Source organism: Bos indicus x Bos taurus, chromosome 3, assembly GCF_003369695.1.
Source record: "Bos indicus x Bos taurus breed Angus x Brahman F1 hybrid chromosome 3, Bos_hybrid_MaternalHap_v2.0, whole genome shotgun sequence".
In the NCBI taxonomy this organism is placed as follows: Eukaryota; Metazoa; Chordata; class Mammalia; order Artiodactyla; family Bovidae; genus Bos; species Bos indicus x Bos taurus.
Genome location: NC_040078.1, coordinates 102,519,019 through 102,540,324, shown reverse-complemented (window position 1 = coordinate 102,540,324; position 21,306 = coordinate 102,519,019). Strand labels below are relative to the sequence as shown.

The following is a 21,306-nucleotide window of genomic DNA, read 5'->3' as shown; positions in this document are numbered from 1 at the left end:
CGCCTGGCCAGGGGGTGCTGCCACTCCAGCCCTGACCCTTGGCCCTGCCACCTCTCCCAGGATGGGCAGTCGAGGACAATCCGGCAGTTCCAGTTCACAGACTGGCCGGAGCAGGGCGTGCCTAAGACGGGCGAGGGCTTCATCGACTTCATCGGGCAGGTGCACAAGACCAAGGAGCAGTTCGGGCAGGACGGGCCCATCACGGTGCACTGCAGGTGGGGCTGACCCCGTGGAGGGCTGGGCGGGTCGGGGGCCTGGGGGCAGGAGCCCTGACCCAGTGCTCTCCCGTGGCAGTGCTGGTGTGGGCCGCACTGGGGTGTTCATCACGCTGAGCATTGTCCTGGAGCGGATGCGCTACGAAGGCGTGGTTGACATGTTCCAGACCGTGAAGACCCTGCGCACACAGCGCCCAGCCATGGTGCAGACGGAGGTATGCAGGCCACTGGCCAGGCTGAGGCTGGCTCCTCCCAGACACATGCCCCTGGCATTGCCCAAGGCGCAGGGGAGGGGTGACTGGACACACTCCCCGCTCAGCAGCTGTTGCCCTGGGTGCCAGTGGTATGCCTGGCTCCCAGCTAGGGTCACACGTGGCAGTCCTTACAGGGGTACACAATCTAGGGGCAAACTGGGATGGCGGGGGGAAGCCCGAGCAGATGTCTGGGTCCAGCCCCTGCTCCTGGCCAGCAGAGGCTAAGTCCAGGAACCGTTGGCTGCAGTGCATGTGATGGCAGGGGGGAAGCCCGAGCAGATGTCTGGGTCCAGCCCCTGCTCCTGGCCAGCAGAGGCTAAGTCCATGGACCGTTGGCTGCAGTGCATGTGCCCTTGGCCATGTGGGGGGGTACCCGCCCATGCTGACCGGCCCCCTGTCCCGTAGGACCAGTATCAGCTGTGCTACCGCGCGGCCCTGGAGTACCTCGGAAGCTTTGACCACTATGCAACGTAACTACCGCCCCCTCTCCTCCGCCACCCCCGCCTGGGGGCTCCGGAGGGGACTCAGCTCCTCTGAGCCATACCGACCATCGTCCAGCCCTCCTGCACGGATGCTGTTGGGACCACAGCATTTCAGGAACATTGCCACACTGCACAGAGAGCCCAGAACTGCCCTGGGCAAGGGGGTGGGCCCGCAGGCAGGCGCCACGGCATGGTCTCTGTCCGCTAGGCCTGCCCCGGAGCCACTGCGAACTCTCTGTTCTGCTGCCGCGGTTCTCATGCTTCTCATGGGGTGGGGGGGATGGGAGTGAAGCCTCCCTTTTTATACATTAAGTGGGATTATAGACAGGGATTGTAGCCTCTTCCCTCTGACTTTTCTTTTTGCAAATTCTTAACTGCAGACTGGGCTGCTGTGGGGGACGGGGGAATAGTTTGTTTTCTCCTTGAGTTCATTTTGGATCCTTTTCTTTGGTACGACTTTCGCTGCTGCAGGACGGAGCGTGCCTTCCCCATGTGTGTGGAGCCGGGGCCGCCAGCCTGAGCGGAGGCACCGCTGATCTGGCTGCCCTTCCAGTCCTGCTGACAAGACCCTGTTTCAGCCAAGTGCAGGGAAACACATTTGGGGGGTTTAATTTCTGTTCCATTTTTCCGTAAGAGCCTTATTTGAGGCCCCACAGACAGTGGTGGGGGAGAGGAAACGGGAAGCCCTCACCCCCAGTCGTCTATTCCAGTGTGTGTGTAACATTCACAGCCCAGACCACAGATGTGTCTGGGGGAGCAGGCGTTCCTCATCACCATCATGTTTTGCAAAGGTTAAAGATAAAGCAAAGACGAAAAACAAACACAAAAAAAATCCAAAAAAAAGAGAAAACCGAAGAAAAAAAGAGAGGTACCCCCTGGCCTCTGCTTCAAACCCCTGAGAGGGAAGTGACTCTGGGTGCCTGGGGGTTCCCTCTGGGTCCACAGAGCCTGCCTTTTGTCTGGCATTGCAGGATGGCACAGTGTTGGGTAGGCTGTGGGTCTGGCCACGTGGCCGAGACGGTGGGCGCTGGTCAGGGTGTGTGCCACGCCCCACACACCTCAGGGCCAAGCAGGGGTGCGGCTGGCCGTTCAGGTCCAGGCCAGTGGGCCTGGTAGCACACGTCTGTTCTCCGAGCGGGGGCCAGATGACTTCCTTCCCTGGTTTGCAGCTGTCTTCAAAGCCCCCAAGGAGCTCTTTTCCACTCCTTCAAGATGCCCTCCTAAACCAATGTGGCAAGACTACTGGACTTCTCTCAATGGTACTATCCTCAACCCTTATTATCTTGGCTTGCTGGGGGGCAGGGAGAGGGCCTCTTCCTCTGGGCAGCACTATCTAGGTAGGTAAGTGGGGGCGGGAAGGGTGCATAGCTGTTTTAGCCGAGGGGCGTGAGACGGGCGTCCCCAGGTCTAGCTAGGCTGTCAAGACCAACAGTCCAGGGTTGGTGATGTTGAATGAGACATTCGTTTTTACCTTGTGGACGCTAGTGCTGTAGAGTTCACTGTTGTACACAGTCTGTTTTCTATTTGTTAAGAAAACTACAGCATCATTGCATAATTCTTGATGGTATTAAATTTGAATAATCAGATTTCTTACAAACCGGGTCTCTCGTCTCCGCTCTTTCTGGAATGCGAGTCTGGGCTGTCAGTCCCTCCGGGTGAGTTCTGCCGATTTCCTGCTCCTCAGGAGACAGTGTGACTGTCCTGAGGATCTGGTGACGAGACAGGCTCCTGGGATGGTGACCAGTTTCAAATGGGAGCCTGAAGACTGAGCCACCAAGCATGTGGAGGGACCACCCTGACATGAGCCCCAGCTCCCGGGGCTGGCAGCACACCCCTGCCAGATTCTGGGTCGCCACATCTGCTTCTCCTTCACCTCCTCCCTCTCCCTTTCCCCTGCTGTGAAGAAAAGAATGAAACTGCGGCAGTGGTGGCCAACACCATATGGAAATTGGTTAGAGGATACTGGTAATTCCCGCAGTGTGGGTGTCAGACCCAGTGTGGCCATCTGGCTCCTGGACACAGAGCAACATTTGTAGTGGTCTCTCCACTGGTAATCAGATAAGTCCTACCAGGTTGGAACCTTGGAACTTCTGGGGATAAGAGAGACAAAGTCCAGAACAAGTGGAGAAGAGAAATACATGTGATCAGCAGTGACCAGACTATAGAGAGTATTGTGGTGAGCCCAACACAGAGGTGCTATGGCAGCACCTCACTCTGCAGCGGGATCAGGAAGGGCTTCCTGGAGGAGGTGACGTAGGCTGGATTCTGAGTATTACATAGGCTAAGTAAGGTTTTGTTTCAAAAGATGAGAACAGCATTTCTAAAGGAGAGAGTAACTTGTACGAAGGCTTGGAAGCAAGAAACAGACTAACAAATATGATAGATTACAAAGAACACCCATGACTGGGGTAGACAGACATAAGGAGACTGAAGGCAGCTGAGGGGTTTGAGCTGGTTGTGGACCCTCTGCTGGGTGGCGCGCGTCTGTACCATGCTGAACAGAGGCTCTCTACCATGCCTTTGAGGCCTTCACTGCCCCCCAGTGTTGCCAGAGGTCTCTTTGGTGGCCGTGGTTTCTCCAGCCCCTAGCTCAGTGCCTGGCGTATTTCTTTTCATTCAGAAAAACAGTGCCAGCATTGCATTATTCTTGATATTAAATTTAAATTTCCTAATAATGAGCCATTAAACACTTTCAAGTGAGGGTAGGTATCAGATTGTCACTTGAAGAGCAACAGTATATGAACTGTATGAGGCAGGCTCTGCATACACTGCTTTATGGACATGATCACTTAGCCTCAGAACAACTCAGCAGGCAGACCACACAGGGCAAGTCGGTGCCAGAGCTGGTTACGGCTGTTCCAGAGCCCCTGCTCTTTCCATTGCCTGGTGCCAGGCTCCCTCTTGGCTGTCACCCCCTCCCAACCCACTCCTCGAGGCTCCAGGGCTCCCCATCACAGTGTGAGGCACCCCATCTACAGGTTCCCCGATCAGGCATCTCTTCTCTTCCTCCCTCACCCTCACAACTAGTCACCAAACCCTGCCCTTTTGGCCTCTTCTGCACCTGTTTGATTCTCTGCATTTCCGGGACCCGCCCTCTCCTGCCTGGACTGCTGCCATGCCTGCTCCCTGGTCTGCCTGCCCCCAGCCCTGCCCCAGCCAACCCATCCTCGGCATTGCCACCAGAGTGATTCTGTTAGCAGACGTCACCACGACTCTGTCCTGACAAGCCCCGGCCAGGCCTTCACAGTCAGCCCAAACTCCATGGGTTTCTGAGGCTGCAGGACCCTGCTGTGCAAGTAATTTGAAATAGGTATTCTTCATGTGATTCTCACAGCCGTGTGTGGGGTGGGTCCTATTAGGCCATTTTGTAGATGAGAAAATCAGGCCTCATTCACTCATTCAACAGATAACTTGAGCGCTTGCCGTGGGCTACTCATCGGGGCACAGACTTCTGCCCAGGTGGTGTTTATCCTCTTAGCAGGAGGATAACATGCACGCAGAAAATAATACATGGATATAGTTTGTTAGAAAACGATAGGTTCCTCAAAGCAGGGAGGAGATTAGATACACAGGGAAGGTTTGGTTAATAATCAGGGTGGTCGGAGGAAGCAGCATTGAAAAGATGGGATTTGAGGAAAGACAAAGCTGGTGATAGATTGGCCTGAATGTCTTTGAAATGAGCATCCAGGCTAAAGGAGCAGCTGCAGCAGAGGCCCTGGGCGGGAATGTGCCTCCTGGGTTGAGGCACGTGTGACCGTGACATCGTGAGTAGGGGATGGGAGAGCAGTGGAAGATGAGGTTGGAGAGGAAATGGGGCAGCTTCTAGGCCATTGGGAGGACTTTGGCAGAAATCCCGGTGTGGTGAGCAGTGGCTAGATACCAGTTCTGTCTTGGAAGCAGAACTAAGAGGATTTGTTTACAGACTGGATGAGAGAAACGAGTCAAGGTTGACCCCACAGTTTTGGTCTGAGCAACTGGATGAAGTTGCCATTTACTGAGATGGGGAAGCTGTACATAGGAGCTGAGGAGTTTGGAAATTTCAGTAGGGTCTGCCTGACTCTCCAGAGCTCTTTCCCCACTGCTCCCTGCCCATAGCTAGAGACAGAATCAGATGCATAGAGGAAGAAATATATATATTTAGAAGGAAATACACCAAAAGCTGTGAGTGTGGGTGGCTTTTTCTTTCATAATTTTCTAAATTTTCTGAAAGACTATTTTAAAAAGGACAAACTTTTAAAATAGTATACCCAATACTTCATTTTATTTCACCATGCTATGCCTCTTGGGGGAATCTTAGTTCCCTGATCCAGGGAATCAAACCCATGCCCCTGAAATGAAAGCGCGAAGTCCTAACCACTGGCCTGCCAGGAAACTCCTGACACTTCATTTTTTGGAACAACAAAAATCTTCCATGTAGAAGTGTAAAACATTAAAGTTTCCACCGTTTCCTTGCCCCCCAACTCCCTGGGGGGAATTCCAATTTATTCTTTATTCTTCTGGGCATTTTATATGAATCTTGAAACATGTATAAACTTTATTTTTATACAACTATCGTCCTGTTGTTCATAGCTTTCTGCAAATTGCTCTTTTCATATTAGTGGGAGCTTCCTTCCATGTTTTTACCTGAGTGACTGAACTGAAACTGCTACATACTCTTCTATTATGGATATGCCATAAAATTTTTTAATGGTTATTATTGTCGCTTTTTTATTAAAGGAAAAAGTAGATACAGACTTTTCTGGGTGCTATAGTGGATAAGAATCTGCCTGCCAATGCAGGGGTCACAGGTTTGATCCCCAGTCCGGGAGGATTCCACATGCCATGGAGCAGCTAAGCCTGTGAGCCGCAACTACGGAGCCCAGGAGGCTTAGAGCCTGTGCTCCACAACAAGAGAAGCCACCTCCACGCAAAGCCCGCACAAGGACCCAAGGAGTAGCCCCTGCTCACCACGGCTAGAGGAAGCTTGCGCACAGCAGTGAAGACCCAACACAGCCAAAGTTGAAAAGTAGATGCGTACCTTTTCTTTAATAAAAATAATTTAAATCATGCCAACAGTCTTAAAAGACACAAAACCAAAGGTAAGGTTTCCTCCCTCCTCCCCACAACAGTTGCACTCCCTAGAGCTTCTGATTTTAGTCGTTTGGGTGTAAGCAGTACATCTTCCACAGAAAGCTGCATAGTAGCACACCTGGTGCTGCTGCTGCTGCTGCTAAGTCGCTTCAGTCGTGTCTGACTCTGCGTGACCCCATAGACGGCAGCCCAACAGGCTCCCCCGTCCCTGGGATTCTCCAGGCAAGAACACTGGAGTGGGTTGCCATTTCCTTCTCCAGTGCATGAAAATGAAAAGTGAAAGTGAAGTCGCTCAGTTGTGTCCGACTCTTCGCAACCCCATGGACTTCGGCCTACCAGGCTCCTCTGTCTACGGGATTTGCCAGGCAAGAGTACTGGAGTGGGGTGCCATCGCCTTCTCTGACACCTGATGAGTCCTCACAATAAAACCTGTGGAATTCGGTCAATTTAGGTGAACTTCCACCTGTTCCTCTTGATTTTGTTATATATCTCTTTTCATTCTTTACAAGCTCTCTCATGACTAAACAATATATTTAAATATTTATTTCCTGATTTATCATCCTTTTGACTACCCTCTATGAAGAATGAGAAAATTAGCTTACTCTCCTTGATTCTCCCTCCTCCAACTACCATTTTTTTATTTCTCATTGTCAAGGTTTATAATATTTTCTGATCTGTTGGTGGAGAAGGCAGTGGCACCCCACTCCAGTACTCTTGCCTGGAAAATCCCATGAATGGAGGAGCCTGGTAGGCCGCAGCCTGTGGGGTTGCTAAGAGTCGGACACAACTGAGTGACTTCACCTTCACTTTTCACTTTCATGCATTGGAGAAGGAAATGGCAACCCACTCCAGTGTTCTTGCCTGGAGAATCCCAGGGAAGGCGGAGCCTGGTGGGCTGCCATCTGTGGGGTCGCACAGAGTTGGACACGACTGAAGCGACTTGGTAGTAGTAGTAGTAGATCTGTTGGTATAATTGTCTGATCCTAAATATCAAAAACCTATAAACAGCATTTCAACTGGATGTTTATGAAAAATCTTTCAAGCATCAATTTCAAATAAGTCTCTACTTTTTTATTTCCTTCCCTTCTGGAGCACACTCCACTCCCACAGTTTCTTATACAGCATTTTGAGCCTTTTTCTTTACTTTGGTAGAATACCTCTCACAAATTTTTTCTCATAGGATTATAAACTTTCTGATTATTGTATTCCTAAAAATATCTTTTTCTTACATTCACTCTCAGTTTTAACTTTGTCTGGCATGGGCTTCTTTATTGGAAAAAAAAAAAATTGGGGATATCCCTGGCTAAGTGATATCCCTGGGGATATCACTGGTTAAGACTCTGCACTTCCAGAGCAGGGGAGCGTGAGTTGTGAGTTCAGTCCCTAGTCTGGGACCTAAGATCCGGCATGCTTTGCAATGAGGCCAAAAAAAAAAAAAAGTTTCCAGAAACTTTTAAAGCTATTGTTTCTAGTACTGTATGAACCAGTTGTTGAAGGAGGAGGGTTATGTATCACTGTTGATGCTTTGCTAACAGGTTTCTTTATCAAGTTACCTTGATATTTGCTTGATCACCAATTTGATTTTTAATTGTAAATTCTGAACTTAAACCCAGTTCAGGCTTCACTTGGGAAGAATGACCCTTGACTCAGGGATCTTGGGCTTGTTCTTTTCTCAGCCCTGATTTATCCATCAATCTGAGTTCATCTACTTACTACCTTTCAGAATTTTTCTGTTTGAGAATCCTTTGGAGTATAGCTAATATGAGTATCTAAATTGGGGTTTTCCCCCAAAATACTTATTTGTTTAGGTCACCTTTCTCCCTGTCCTGATTGGTAATGCCTCCTTTTTATCACATTGGAAGTTATTATAAGTACAGAGTCCACTCTGTACTCTGGGCCTGAAGTTTGTTTCACTTGTCCGTTCATCTAGTCTAAGCCAGAACTACTCATTTAACTTGCATGGCTTTGTTTCATTATCTGACACAGCTAGCTAGTCCCCCATCATTATATTTTTTCTTAAAACTAATTAGTGCAAAAAAATAATAATAATTAGTGCCAGTCCCTGTTTTTCCTTTACTAGATATTAAATTATTTTTTGAAAACTCCATCCTCAATTCTGATTGCAGATTTTATTGATAAAATTGACAACAATGTATCTGAAGAATATATGTTAATGTAAAAGAAAGAAAACCTGATTGGACTCTAAATGAAGCCTAAAATTTAAAGTCAAAAGTAAGCTTGCCCATCCAGCCCTGCTGAGAGGGAGGAAACACTATCAGATGTGTGCAGCCATCCCAGCTTCTAGAACGGGGGCTGTAAGGCAGGCAGTGCAGGCTGTTAGCATCCCCAGGGTCCACAGCCCAGTGCTTTAGATGTTATGCTCTTCTTCAGCTCTTGGTTCATCTCTCCTTGAACCTTTCACTCCAGCCTTATCTAAATACCAGAGTTTCTCAGGCACACCTTGCAAAACCTTGGTAACAATCAAGGGGTTAAATCTAAATCTTTCAAATCAATAAGAACAAAAGTAAACACCCTAATAGAAAAACAGGCATGGACACAAATAGGCAATTTACAAAAGAAGATACACAAATTCCAATAAAATAGGGGAAAATACTCAGCCTCACTATTAATCAAAGAAGTACAATCGAAGGAACAGGAAGGTACTAGTCTGCGACAATCAATGGACAAACAAATGCTAATATGCTGTGGGGATTTGAACACCCAGGTGGCGCTGCTGGTAAAGAACCCACCTGCCAATGCAGGACACCTAAGAGACTCTGGTTCGAGACTCCATGGGGCCCGGAAGATCTGGAAGAGGGCATGGCAACCCACTCCAGTATTCTTCCCTGAGACTCCCATGGACAAAGGAGCCTGGTGGGCTACGGTCCATAGGGTTGCAAAGAGTCAGACATGACGGAAGCAACTTAGCACACACGTGCATATTGCTAGTAGGGATATAATCAGCTTCTATCTTTTTAGGGGGAATATTTGCCTTGTCTGTCAAAGGCTGTAAAATATGCTTTGCCTTTGATTCAGTGATACAATTTTAGGAATGTATATAAAGGAAACGATCATACAAACATTTTTAAAAATCTATAGGCAAAGATTCATGGCAGCATTGCTTATAATACTGAAAAGTTAAAAACAACCCAAAATAGACAAACACAAACATAGCCTACAGCCTGGCTCAAGTGAATTTGGAGGCCATCAGTATATACATCACTTGGGAGCATTTTAGAAAATGAAGCTCAGGCCCCACCCTAGACCTACTGAATCAGAATTTGTATTTTGACAGTTTCTTAGGGCATGTGTAAAAGAAAAAAGCACAGGCAAAGATATACACTAAAATGTTAGCAGTGATTTTTCCAGGTGGTGATGCTCTCTGTTTGGTTTTCTGTTTGTTTTTATTATTGATGTTGTTTGCATCAACTCCCCATCCCCACCCCAGTGCGCACACACGCACACCTTTATGGACTTCAACTGTAAAAAAGGAATCTCCATACTATTTTTCCCATGCTAGTAGTTGGGGCCAAAAACATAGAAAAGGTTCTGGAAACTTCAGGACAAATGAGGGTCCTCCACCCCCTGGCAGGACAGATTAGATCTGCCCCCTCCCTGGATGCTTCTCCCATTCATTCTCCGAACAGCACATCTCCCAAAGAGCAAATCTGATCTTGTCAACCCTCCTTAGAACTATTCTGAAAGTGAAAATGTTACTCACTCAGTCTTGTCTAACTCTTTGCAAATCTATGAACTGTAGCCCCGCCAGGCTCCTCTGTCCATGGAATTCTCCAGGCAAGAATGCTACTGCTGCTAAGTCGCTTCAGTCGTGTCTGACTCTGTGCGACCTCGTAGATGGCAGCCCACCAGACTCAGGCGTGCCTGAGATTCTCCAGGCAAAAACACTGGAGTGGGCTGCCATTTCCTTCTCCGATGCATGAAAGTGAAAAGTGAAAGTGAAGTCGCTCAGTCGTGTCTGACTTTTAGCGACCCCATGGACTGCAGCCTACCAGGCTCCTCTGTCCATGGGATTTTCCAGGCAAGAATACTGGGGTGGATAACCATCCCCCTCTCCAGATGATCTTCCTGACCCAGGGATCAAACCTGGGTCTCCCACACTGCAGGCAGATTCTTTACTGTTTGTGCCATCAGGAAAGCCCTGTAATCCAATTTCCCAATGCCCCTGCATTGGCAGTGCAGTCTTTTTTTTTTTTTTTCCAACTTTTTTGATAAATTTTATAAAAAATTTCAAACATCAATAAAGTTGAAAGAACTTTACAGCAAGCACTCCTAAATCTACCATTAAATTCAGTCATTAACATTTGTATACTTACTTTACTCCATATTTATCCATCTATTTATCCCTCTATCCATAAATCTATCTTAGTTTTTTATGTAATTCAAAGTAAATTTCAGGTATCAGTACATTTCTGATACTTCAGATGCTTTAATATGCATATATAACCAGAATTCAATATTTTCCTCATAGCTTTTTTTTTCCTGTTGATACAAAGCACAGACACAGATGCACAAATCTTAGATGTCTTTTAACAAAGTTTTGACAAATGCAAACAGACTGTGTAACACTGACAGCATGCTTCATCACAGTCATTGCCCAATCCAAAGTACAATCACTGATTTTTTTTTTTCCAGAATAATTTTGCTTGTTTAGAAATTCTTGTGAAAAGAAAGTGAAAGTGAAGTCGTGTCCGACTCTTTGCCACCCCTTGGACTTGTAGCCCACCAGGCTCCTCCATCCATGGGATTTTCCAGGCAAGAATACTGGAGTGGGGCAGTGCAGTCTTAACCACTGGACCACCAGGAAAGTCCTAAATGTAACCCAGTTCCTTAAAGGCTACAAGGTCCTGTTGGATCTGCCCTGTCATTCCAGGGCAATGAAGTGTATTTCCCTCGGGTGCCTAGTTCTCTCCCATCCTTTCACACATCGTTCCCTACCTTTGCCTGGAAACTCAGCCCACCACCTTGCTGACTGCCTCCTAGCCCCAGGCCTCCTGAGGCCAGGACATCATCTCTTCCAGGAAGCCTTCCCAGGAATGGTTGCTGCTGCTGCTGCTGCTAAGTCGCTTCAGTCGTGTCCAACTCTGTGCGACCCCACAGATGGCAGCCCACCAGGCTCCCCCGTCCCTGGGATTCTCCAGGCAAGAACACTGGAGTGGGTTGCCATTTCCTTCTCCAACAGGAATGGTTAGGGGTCCCAGTAGCATAGGCACCTGGTCTATGGCGCTACAGTCGGGTTGTCAGATTCATGAGGGCTGAGGCCGCATCCCCGTGGCCTTTGGTCTCTGCATTGAGTGGGGACATTTTGAGGCCCAGATTCAGTGACATCCCTAAGGTGTCTGCTGGCTCTGTCATTCAGTCCTCTCAGGGGCAGTTCTGGCTCAGAACATGGCAGCTGCCTGGGACTGGCTATTTTTGGGGGTGTGGCCCAGCCCTTGGGAGGATGATGAAAGGAGTACATATTTCTTTAAAGCAGAAGACACCCCTACTCTAAGGAGGATGCCCCTCACAAACATGGGTGAAGCCCTTCGGCCTGCCCCAGGGCCTGCCCCTCGATGGTCCCTGTTGCAAATGCATTTTCTTGTTCCTCTCCCTCTGATGGGCACTTTCTTTATGAGAATGTGTCCATGGTAGACAAATGCAGAGGTGTGGTGGGAGGTGTCTAGATGCCCTTCCTGGCACACCTGAGCCAGGACAAATCCTCACAGAATCCTCTTTTGGCCCCTATCTTCCCCACCCTCGACCAGACAGCCTCATATCCAGCTGTGCTGTGGGTCCAGTAACCATATCACTGTGTTGATATTATTCTTGCTTCTTCAGCTATTCCCATACTAAAATAGGGGGGGAAAAAAGAAATTATGTAGGCAGTGGTGGAGAAATTAAATGCAAATTGGCATTATAATTATTGTGTGATTCATCTGTCTCCTCCACTGGACTGTGAACTTTTTGAAGATAAGGACCCTTGCCTTCCAGCCTAAAGGAGGGACTCAATAAATGTTAAAAGGATAACAGGGCTTACTAGTTTGCGTTAGTGGTAAAGAAACTGACCACCCAATGCAGGAGGCATAAGAGATGTGGGTTCAATCCCTGGGTAGAGAAGATCCCCTGGAGAAGGAAATGGCTACCCACTCCAGTATTCTTGTATCTTGTATTCTCCAGTATCCCCTGGAGAATCCCATGTACAGAGGAGCCTGGAAGGTTACAGTCTATAGGGTTGCAAAGAGTCAGATACCACTGAAGTGATTTAGCACAAAAAAGGATAACAACAGACTGGTTCAAGATTGGGAAAGGAGTATGTCAAGGGTGGATATTGTCACTCTGCTTATTTAACTTATATGCAGAGTGCATCACACAAAATACCAAGCTGGATGAATCACAAGCTGGAATCAAGTTTGCCCGGAGAAATATCAATAACGTCAGATATGCAGAAGATACCACCATAATGGTAGAAAGTGAAGAGAAACTAAAGAGTCTCTTGATGAAGGTGAAAGAGGAGAGTGAAAAAGCTGGCTTGAAATTCAGCATTCAAAAAAAAAGATCATAGCATCCAGTCTCATAACTTCATGGCAAATTGATAGGAGGAAAAGAAACAGTGGCAGACTTTATTTTGGGGGCTCCAAAATCACTGTGGATGGTGACTACAGCCATGAAATTAAAAGACGCTTATTCCTTGGAAGAAAAGCTATGAAAAATCTAGACAGTATATTAAAAAACAGAGACATAACTTTGCCAACAAAGGTACATCCAGTCAAAGCTATGGTCTTCCCAGTAGTCATGTACAGATGTGAGAGTTGAACCACAAAGAAGGCTGAGCACTGAAGAGCTGATGCTTTTGAACTGTGGTGCTGGAGAAGACTGTTGAGAGTTCCTTGGACAGCAAGGAGATCAAACCAATCCTAAAGGAAGTCAACCCTGAATATTCACTGAAAGATCTGATGCTGAGGCTGAAGCTCCAGTATTTTGGCCACTTGATGTGAAGAGCCAACTTATTGGAAAAGACCCTGATGCTAGGAAAGACTGAAGGCAGGAGGAGAAGGAGGTGACAGAGGATGAGATGCTTGGACGGCATCATCGACTAAATGAATATGAGTTTGAGCAAACTCTAAGAGATAGTAAAGGACAGGCAAGCCTGGTGTGCTGCAGTCCATGGGCTGCAAAGAGTTAGACATGACTGACAGACTGAAAAACAAAAAGGATAAAGTGGGAGGAGTTTGATCTGGCCCTGAGGCAGGATGAAAATCTGATTGTTGGGTGGATTATGTTAATAAAGCCACTGGATGAGCAGATCTATTCAAATCCCTGAAGGATGATGCCATCAAGATTTGGCATTCATTATGTCGGCAAACCTGGAAGACCCAGCAGTGGCCACAGGACTGGAAAAGGTCAATCCTCATCCCAATCCCCAAGAAGGGTAGTACCAAAGAATGTGCTAACCATTGGATGATTGCAATCATCTCCCTTGCTAGTAAGGTCATGCTTAAAATCTTACATGCTAGGCTTCAGCATTATGTGAACCAAGAAATTCCAGATGTCCAAGCTGGCTTTAGAAAAGGAAGAGGAACTAGAGATCAAATTGCCAACATTCGCTGGATTACAGAGAAAGCAAGGGAATTTCAGAAAAAACATCTATCTCTGTTTCATCGCCTACGCTAAAGCCTTTGATTGTGTGGATCATAATAAACTGTAGAAAGCTCTTAAAGAGATGGGAATACCAGACCATCTTACCTGTCTCCTGAGAAACCTTTATGTGGGTCAAAAAGCAATAGTTAGAACCCTGTATGGAACAACTGATTGGTTCAAGATCAAGAAAGAAGTACGACAGGGCTGTCTGCTGTCACCATGTTTGTTTAACCTATATGCTGAGCACATCATGAGAAATGCTGGGCTGGATGAGTTACAAGCTGGAATCAAGATAGGCGGGAGAAACATCAACAACCTCAGATATGCAGATGATACCACTCTAATGGCAGAAAGTGAGGAAGAACTAAAGAGCCTCTTGATGAGGGTGAAGGAGAATGAAAGAGCTGACTCAAGACTAAATATTTAAAAAAACTTAGATCATGGCATCTGTCCCCATTACTGCATGACAAATAGAAGGGGAAAAGGTGGAAATAGTGACAGATTTTTTTATCTTGGGCTCCAAAATCACTGGACAGTGACTGCAGCCATGAAATCAGAAGACAGTCGCTTCTTGGCAGGAAAGCAATGACAAACAGAGACAGTGTGTTGAAAAGCAGAGACATTACTCTGCTGACAAAGGTCCTATAGTCAAGGTTATGGTCTTCCGAGTGGTAATGTACGGTAGTGAAACCTAGACCGTAAAGAAGGTAGAGCACCAAAGAATTGATGCCTTTGAACTGTGGTGCTGGACAAGACTCCTGAAAGTCCCTTGGACATCAAGGAGATCAAACCAGTCAATCTTAAGGGAGATCAACCCTAAACATTCACTGGAAGGACTGATGCTGAAGCTGAAGCTCCAGTATTTTGGTCATCTGATGCGAACAGATGACTCATTGGAAAAGTCCCTGATGCTGGGAAAGATTGAGGGCAGAAGGAGAAGAGGGTGTCAGAGGATGAGATGGCTGGATGGCATCACCCATGCAGTGAACATGAACTTGGGCAAACTTCGGGAGATGGTGAGGGACAGGGAGGCCTGGCATGCTGCAGTCCATGGGGTTGCAAAGAGTCGGACATGACTGGGCGACTGAACGACAACATGGCTGGGCTGCCAGAATACCAACTTTTAGAATTTCTTCTCCCAGCTCTTCTGAGGCCCTTCCCTTCCTTTCTCCTCTCACCCTAGGCACAGACCCTAGTCAGACCCTAGAGGGTCTTCCCACCTTCAACCTCCTCATCTAGGTGGGGTCAGCATCCACCACCCCAAACTTTACCCTCTCCCTGATGAACTGCTTGTCACCCCATGCCCCACCCAATGAAAGGAATGGCTCATATGGAGATATACCAAGGAACAATAGCTCTTAAGGAAAGAAGAAACAGGACTTTCCTCATGGTCAGTGGTTAAGAACCCACCTGCCAGTGCAGGGCACACAGGCTTGATCCCTGGCCTTGGAAGATTCCACATGCCATGGAGCACCAGAGCCCACGCACCCTAGAGCCTGTGCTCTGCAACGACAGACGCCACCACAGTGAGAAGCCTGAGCACCACAGTGAAGAGTAGCCCCCGCTCGCCGCAATGGAAGAAAGCCTGTACAGAGCAACAGAGACCCAGTGCAGCCAAAAATAAAGTTTTTAAAACAAAGAAAGAAGGATCAACCAGGACCTGGACTGGACTTTGACCTGTGATGAGGTTTTTGGCCCCAGAAGCAGACTCCTCAATCAGCCCCTACAAAGACCTTGTGTCCCAGGCCTCTTTCCAGGGATGGCCCCCTCTAGCCTCCCCTCGGGCACATTTTCAGGGCAGCCTCTGCCGTTCCTCCCATCTGAGCTCCTACATGGTCCCAAAGATTTAAATCCAAGAAACACATGGCATACATCTACGCTGTGCTGTAATAATGCCTGCTAGCACCACTCACCACTTATGTGCCAACCACTTTACCTACATTGTTGAGACTGAATTCCTCCAACAGTCTTGTAGAGTAGCTCATATCAGTATCTCCTTTTGCAGCTGGAGACTAAGATTCAGAGAGGTCAAGCAACTCACCCTAAGCCACACAGCTACAAGAGAAGTTGAATCTAAATTTGAACCCGGATCTGTGTGACTCCTGAGCCTGAATGCTTAAGCGTTATACAAAACGCAACCTGTGTGGTTTCATATTCCTGGAGTATACAAAAGTCCCTTCCCTTAGAGGCTTCGCTGTATGTTGGGAAACAGACATTAGTCACAGAGATCTTAACACACTTATGTAATTACAGACTCTCCTAGATACTCTCCAGGAAGAATGCCTAAAGCAAGGAGAACAACACAGAACCAGACTGGGAGTCAGAGAGGCTTCTGTGAGGAGATAGTCTTTAGTAAACCTAAACACAGAAATGGTATGGACCTAACAGAAGCAGAAGATATTAAGAAGAGGTGGCAAGAATACACAGAAGAACTGTACAAAAAAGATCTTCTCAACCAAGATAATCACGATGGTGTGTTCACTCACCTAGAGCCAGACATCCTGGAATGTGAAGTCAAGGGGGCCTTAGAAAGCATCACTACGAACAAAGCTAGTGGAGGTGATGGAATTCCAGTTGAGCTCTTTCAAATCCTGAAAGATGATGCTGTGAAAGTGCTGCACTCTATATGCCAGCAAATTTGGAAAACTCAGCAGTGGCCACAGGACTGGAAAAGGTCAGTTTTCATTCCAATCCCAAAGAAAGGCAATGCCAAAGAATGCTCAAACTACCGCACAATTGCACTCATCTCACATGCTAGTAAAGTAATGCTCAAAATTCTACAAGCCAGGCTTCAGCGATACGGGAACCGTGAAATTCCAGATGTTCGAGCTGGTTTTAGAAAAGGCAGAGGAACCAGAGATCAAATTGCCAACATCTACTGGATCATGGAAAAAGCAAGAGAGTTCCAGAAAAACATCTATTTCTGCTTTATTGACTATGCCAAAGCCTTTGACCGTGTGGATCACAATAAACTGTGGAAAATTCTGAAAGAGATGGGAATACCAGATCACCTTACCTGCCTCTTGAGAAACCTATATGCAGGTCAAGAAGCAACAGTTAGAACTGGACATGGAACAACAGACTGGTTCCAAATAGGAACAGGAGTATGTCAAGGCTGTATATTGTCACCCTGCTTATTTAACTTATACGCAGAGTACATTATAAGAAACGCTGGCTGGAAGAAGCACAAGCTGGAATCAAGATTGCTGGGAGAAATATCAATAACCTCGGATATGCAGATGACACCACCCTTATGGCAGAAAGTGAAGAGGAACTAAAAAGCCTCTTGATGAAAGTGAAAGAGGAGAGTGAAAATGTTGGCTTAAAGCTCAACATGCAGAAAACTAAGATCATGGCATCTGGTCTCATCACTTCATGGCAAACAGATGGGGAAACAGTGGAAACAGTGTCAGACTTTATTTTTGGGGGCTCCAAAATCACTGCAGATGGTGATTGTAGCCATAAAATCAAAAGACGCTTACTCCTTGGAAGGAAAGTTATGACCAACCTAGATAGCATATTGAAAAGCAGAGACATTACGTTGTCAACAAAAGTCCGTCTAGTCAAGGCTATGGTTTTTCCTGTGGTCATGTATGGATGTGAGAGTTGGACTGTGAAGAAAGCTGAGCACCGAAGAATTGATGCTTTTGAACTGTGGTGTTGGAGAAGACTCTTTAGAGTCCCTTGGACTGCAAGGAGATCCAACCAGTCCATTCTAAAGGAGATCAGTCCTGGGTGTTCATTGGAAGGACTGATGCTAAAGCTGAAACTCCAGTGCTTTGGCCACCTCATGCAAAGAGTTGACTCATTGGAAAAGACTCTGATGCTGGGAGGGATTGGGTGCAGAAGGAGAAGGGGATGACAGAGGATGAGATGGCTGGATGGCATCACCGACTCGATGGACATGGGTTTGGGTGAACTCTGGGAGTTGGTGATGGACAGGGAAGCCTGGCATGCTGCGATTTATGGGGTCACAAAGAGTCGGACACAACTGAGCGACTGAACTGAACTGAACTAAAACCTAAACAGTTTATTAAAGAGCAAAGATCTCACTTTGCTGACTAAAGTCCATATAGTCAAAGTTATGGTCTTTACAGTGGTCATGTACAGATGCAAGTGTTGGGCCATGAAGAAGGCTGAGCACTGAAGAATTGATGCTTTTGAACTGTGGTGTTGAAGACTCTTGAGAGTCCCTTGGACAGCAAGGAGGTCAAATCAGTCAGTCATAAAGGAAATCAACATTGAAAATTCAACGCAAGTACTGATGCTGAAGCTGAAGGTCCAGTACTTTGGTCATCTGATAGGAAGAGCTGACTCGGTGGAAAAGACCCTGATGCTCGGAAAGACTGAAGGCAAAAGGAGAAGAGCATGGCGGAGGATGAGATGGTTGGATAGCATCACCTCTTCAATGGACATGAACTTGGGCAAACTCTGGGAGATAGTGAAGGACAAGGAGGCCTGGAATGCTGTAGTCCATGAAGTTGCAAAGAGTCAGACAAGACTTAGTGACTGAACAACAGATGTCCTGAGGCAGCAGGGAGTACAGTGCCTTTAAAGAGTGTTTTAGAAAAACAGAACAAAGGCCTGTATGGCTGGAGCCCAGAGAGCGAGGGACAGTGGGGCAGGATGGGGTGGAGAGTGGCCAGTTGCCAAATCACTCAGGGCCTGGTAGGTCATGGCAGGGGGCTTGGAGTTCATGGTGAAGGCACAGGGAGCTTTTAAAGGGTTCTCAATAGAGTTGTGAATTCAGATTTGCTTTTTAGAAGGATCACCCCGGCTGCTGTGTGGAGAACAGATTGAAAGGGGCAGTGGTTGCTGGGGTCCAGGAGAGATGTGAGAGGGCTTGAAATGGGATGGTAGAGCCAGGGAGGTAAGAGGAATAGGGTTCAGGACAGAGTTTTGAAAGTAAAGTCAATAGGATTGGATGTGGGCTGCAAGGGTGAAGAATCAACACAGACTCTGCACACCTGGATAGAGACTGGTGCTTTTACCGAAATGCTCAAGAATGAGGGAGGAGCAGGTTTAGAGGAGAATCAAGAGTTTGGTTTTGCCGAGTTTGAGGTGCCTGCAAATGTCCAAGTAGTGGGATAGAGTCAGTTTATCTTTGTATCCCCAGAGTCAGCACAAATAAGTGTTAGTTGCTCAGTTATGTCTGATTCTTTGTGACCCCATGGACTCTAGCCCGTCAGGCTCTTCCATCCCTCAGATTTTCTAGGCAAGAATACTGGAGTGGGTTGCCATTTCCTTCTCCAAGCACAAAATAGGTCCTATTTAAAATATCTTTAAATAAAAGAATGCACTGGAATTCCCTGGTAGTCCAGTGGTTAGGACTCCAAGCTTCCACTTGCTAAGGGCCAGGGGTTGAATCCCTGGCTGGGGAACTGAGACCCCACAAGCTGCTCGGCCAAAAAACAACAGCAAGGAATGTACGTGGGTTGAATTTGAGTCAAGTCTTGAGGAATGGAGGGGATTTGGCTTTGAGATGAAGATATTTTGGTGCCTGAGATAAAGATGGTACAAAACAAACAAACAAAAAACAAGCCAAGTAGAAGAGCTGGTGGAAGCAAGGGAGAAAGGCGTGAATGTGATGTAGAGGGGCCCACAGGGCGCCTCCTGTTGTGCCTCTCCATGGCTTCTGTGCCTTTGCTGGATGCTGAGCCATCCTCTGCTGGGCGGGAAGGTGAATCAGAGCCAGAAAGAAACTTTCTGTTAAATGTAGAGATCCAAGGTGTATTTATGGGTATGTGTGTGTCTGCCTCAGGGCACTTTTATATTTGCATTTTTATATTTTGTAGGCTAGGAGGCACTGGTCTTTCCAACTGACTTTGTCTGCAAGACTGAATTGAGCCTGAATTCTCTTTCTCTATACCTAGACTGACCTGGCTGCAGAAGCTCCCCGCAGTGATCCAAGCTGAATAGGTCAGGCTGCGTCAATGTGTTTCTGTTGCTTATAGATCGTGGCTTCTTTCCTGGGCAACTAGTTATCAGGCCCTTTGACCAAAGCTCCTGAGAAAGATGTTTACATTCAGCAGCTTAGTCCATAGGCAGAGATTGGAATGCTACTGACTCAGAGGTGAAAGTCAAAGGCATCATTAACATACAAACGAAGTCCTTCCTGGTCCTTTACTCATTCAGTTCATCATTCACTCTTCTTTTTTACAAATATCCTCAGGCTCAGTGTCTGTTGCAGGCTACTTAACTTCAAGCTGAGCTAGTTCAAATCATAAAAGGTGGTGCTGTTAAAGTGCTACACTGAATATGCCAGCAAATTTGAAAAACTCAGCAGTGGTCACAGGACTGGAAAAGGTCAATTTTCATTCCAATCCCAAAGAAGGGCAGTGACAAAGAATGTTCAGACTACCACACAGTGTCCTCATCTCACATGCTAGCAAGGTAATGCTCAAAATTCCTCAAGCTAGGCTTCAACTGTACATGAACCGAGAACTTCCGGATGTACAAGCTGGGTTTAGAAAAGACAGAGGAAGCAGATCAAGCTGCCAACATCTGCTGGATCATAGAAAAAGCATGGGAATTCCAGAAAAGCATCTACTTCTGCTTCATTGACTATGCTAAAGCCTTTGACTGTGTGGATCACAACAAACTGTAGAAAATTCTTAAAGAGATAGGAATACCGGACCACTTTACCTGCCTCCTGAGAAATCTGTATACAGGTCAAGAAGCAACAGTTAGAACCAGACATGAAACAATGGACTGGTTCCAAACGGGGAAAGGAGTACGTCAAGGCTGTATATTGTCACCCTGCTTATTTACATCATGTGTAATGCAGGGCTGGATGAAGCACAAGCTGGAATCAAGATTGCCAGAAGAAATATCAATAGCCTCAGATAAGCAGATGACACCACCCTCATGACAGGAAGCAAGAGGAACTAAACAGCCTCTTGATGAAAGTGAAAGGGGAGAGTGAAAAATCTAGCTTAAAATTCAGTATCAAAAAAATGAAGATCATGGCATCTCGTCCCATCACTTCATGGCAAATAAATGGGGAAACAATGGAAACAGTGAGAGACTTTATTTTCGTGGGCTCCAAAATGACTGCTGACAGTGACTGAAGCCATGAAATGAAAAGATGCTCCTTGGAAGAAAAACTATGACAAACCTAGACAGTGTATTAAAAAGCAGAGACATCACTTTCCCAACAAAGGTCCATCTAGTCAAAGCTATGGTTTTTCCAGTAGTCATGTACAGATATGAGAGTTGAACTATAAAGAAAGCTGAGCACCAAAAAATTGATGTTTTTGAACTGTAGTGCTGGAGAAGACTCTTGAGAGTCCCGTGGACTGCAAGGAGATCAAACCAGTCAATCCTAAAGGAAATCAATCCTGAATATTCACTGGAAGGACTGATGCTGAAGCTGAAGCCCCAATACTTTGGCCACTTGATGTGAAGAGCCGATTCACTGGTAACGAGCCTGATCCTGAGAAACACTGAAGGCAGGAGGAGATGGTTGGATGGCATCACCGACTCAATGGACATGAGTTTGAGAAAGCTCTGGGAGATAGTGGAGGACAGGGAAGCCTGGCGTGCTGCAGTATATTCGGTTACAAAGAGTCAGACATGACTGACTGAACAGCAACTTCCCTGCCTTCCAGTTTCCTCAGCTATAACATGGGGATGGTGAGACTTCCC

The 21,306-nt window shown here is 46.8% G+C and overlaps 1 protein-coding gene across 1 annotated transcript in view; it reads left to right on the top strand.

Moving 5' to 3' along the window:
* PTPRF (protein tyrosine phosphatase, receptor type F) overlaps positions 1-2,553 on the top strand; it is an 84,330-nt gene extending 81,777 nt beyond the window's left edge. The window contains 3 exon segments of the mRNA XM_027537525.1: positions 61-215; positions 295-430; positions 875-2,553. Coding sequence (XP_027393326.1) covers positions 61-215; positions 295-430; positions 875-943 — 360 coding nt within the window. The 3' untranslated portion in view covers positions 944-2,553.
* Positions 2,554-21,306: the final 18,753 nt, after the last annotated feature.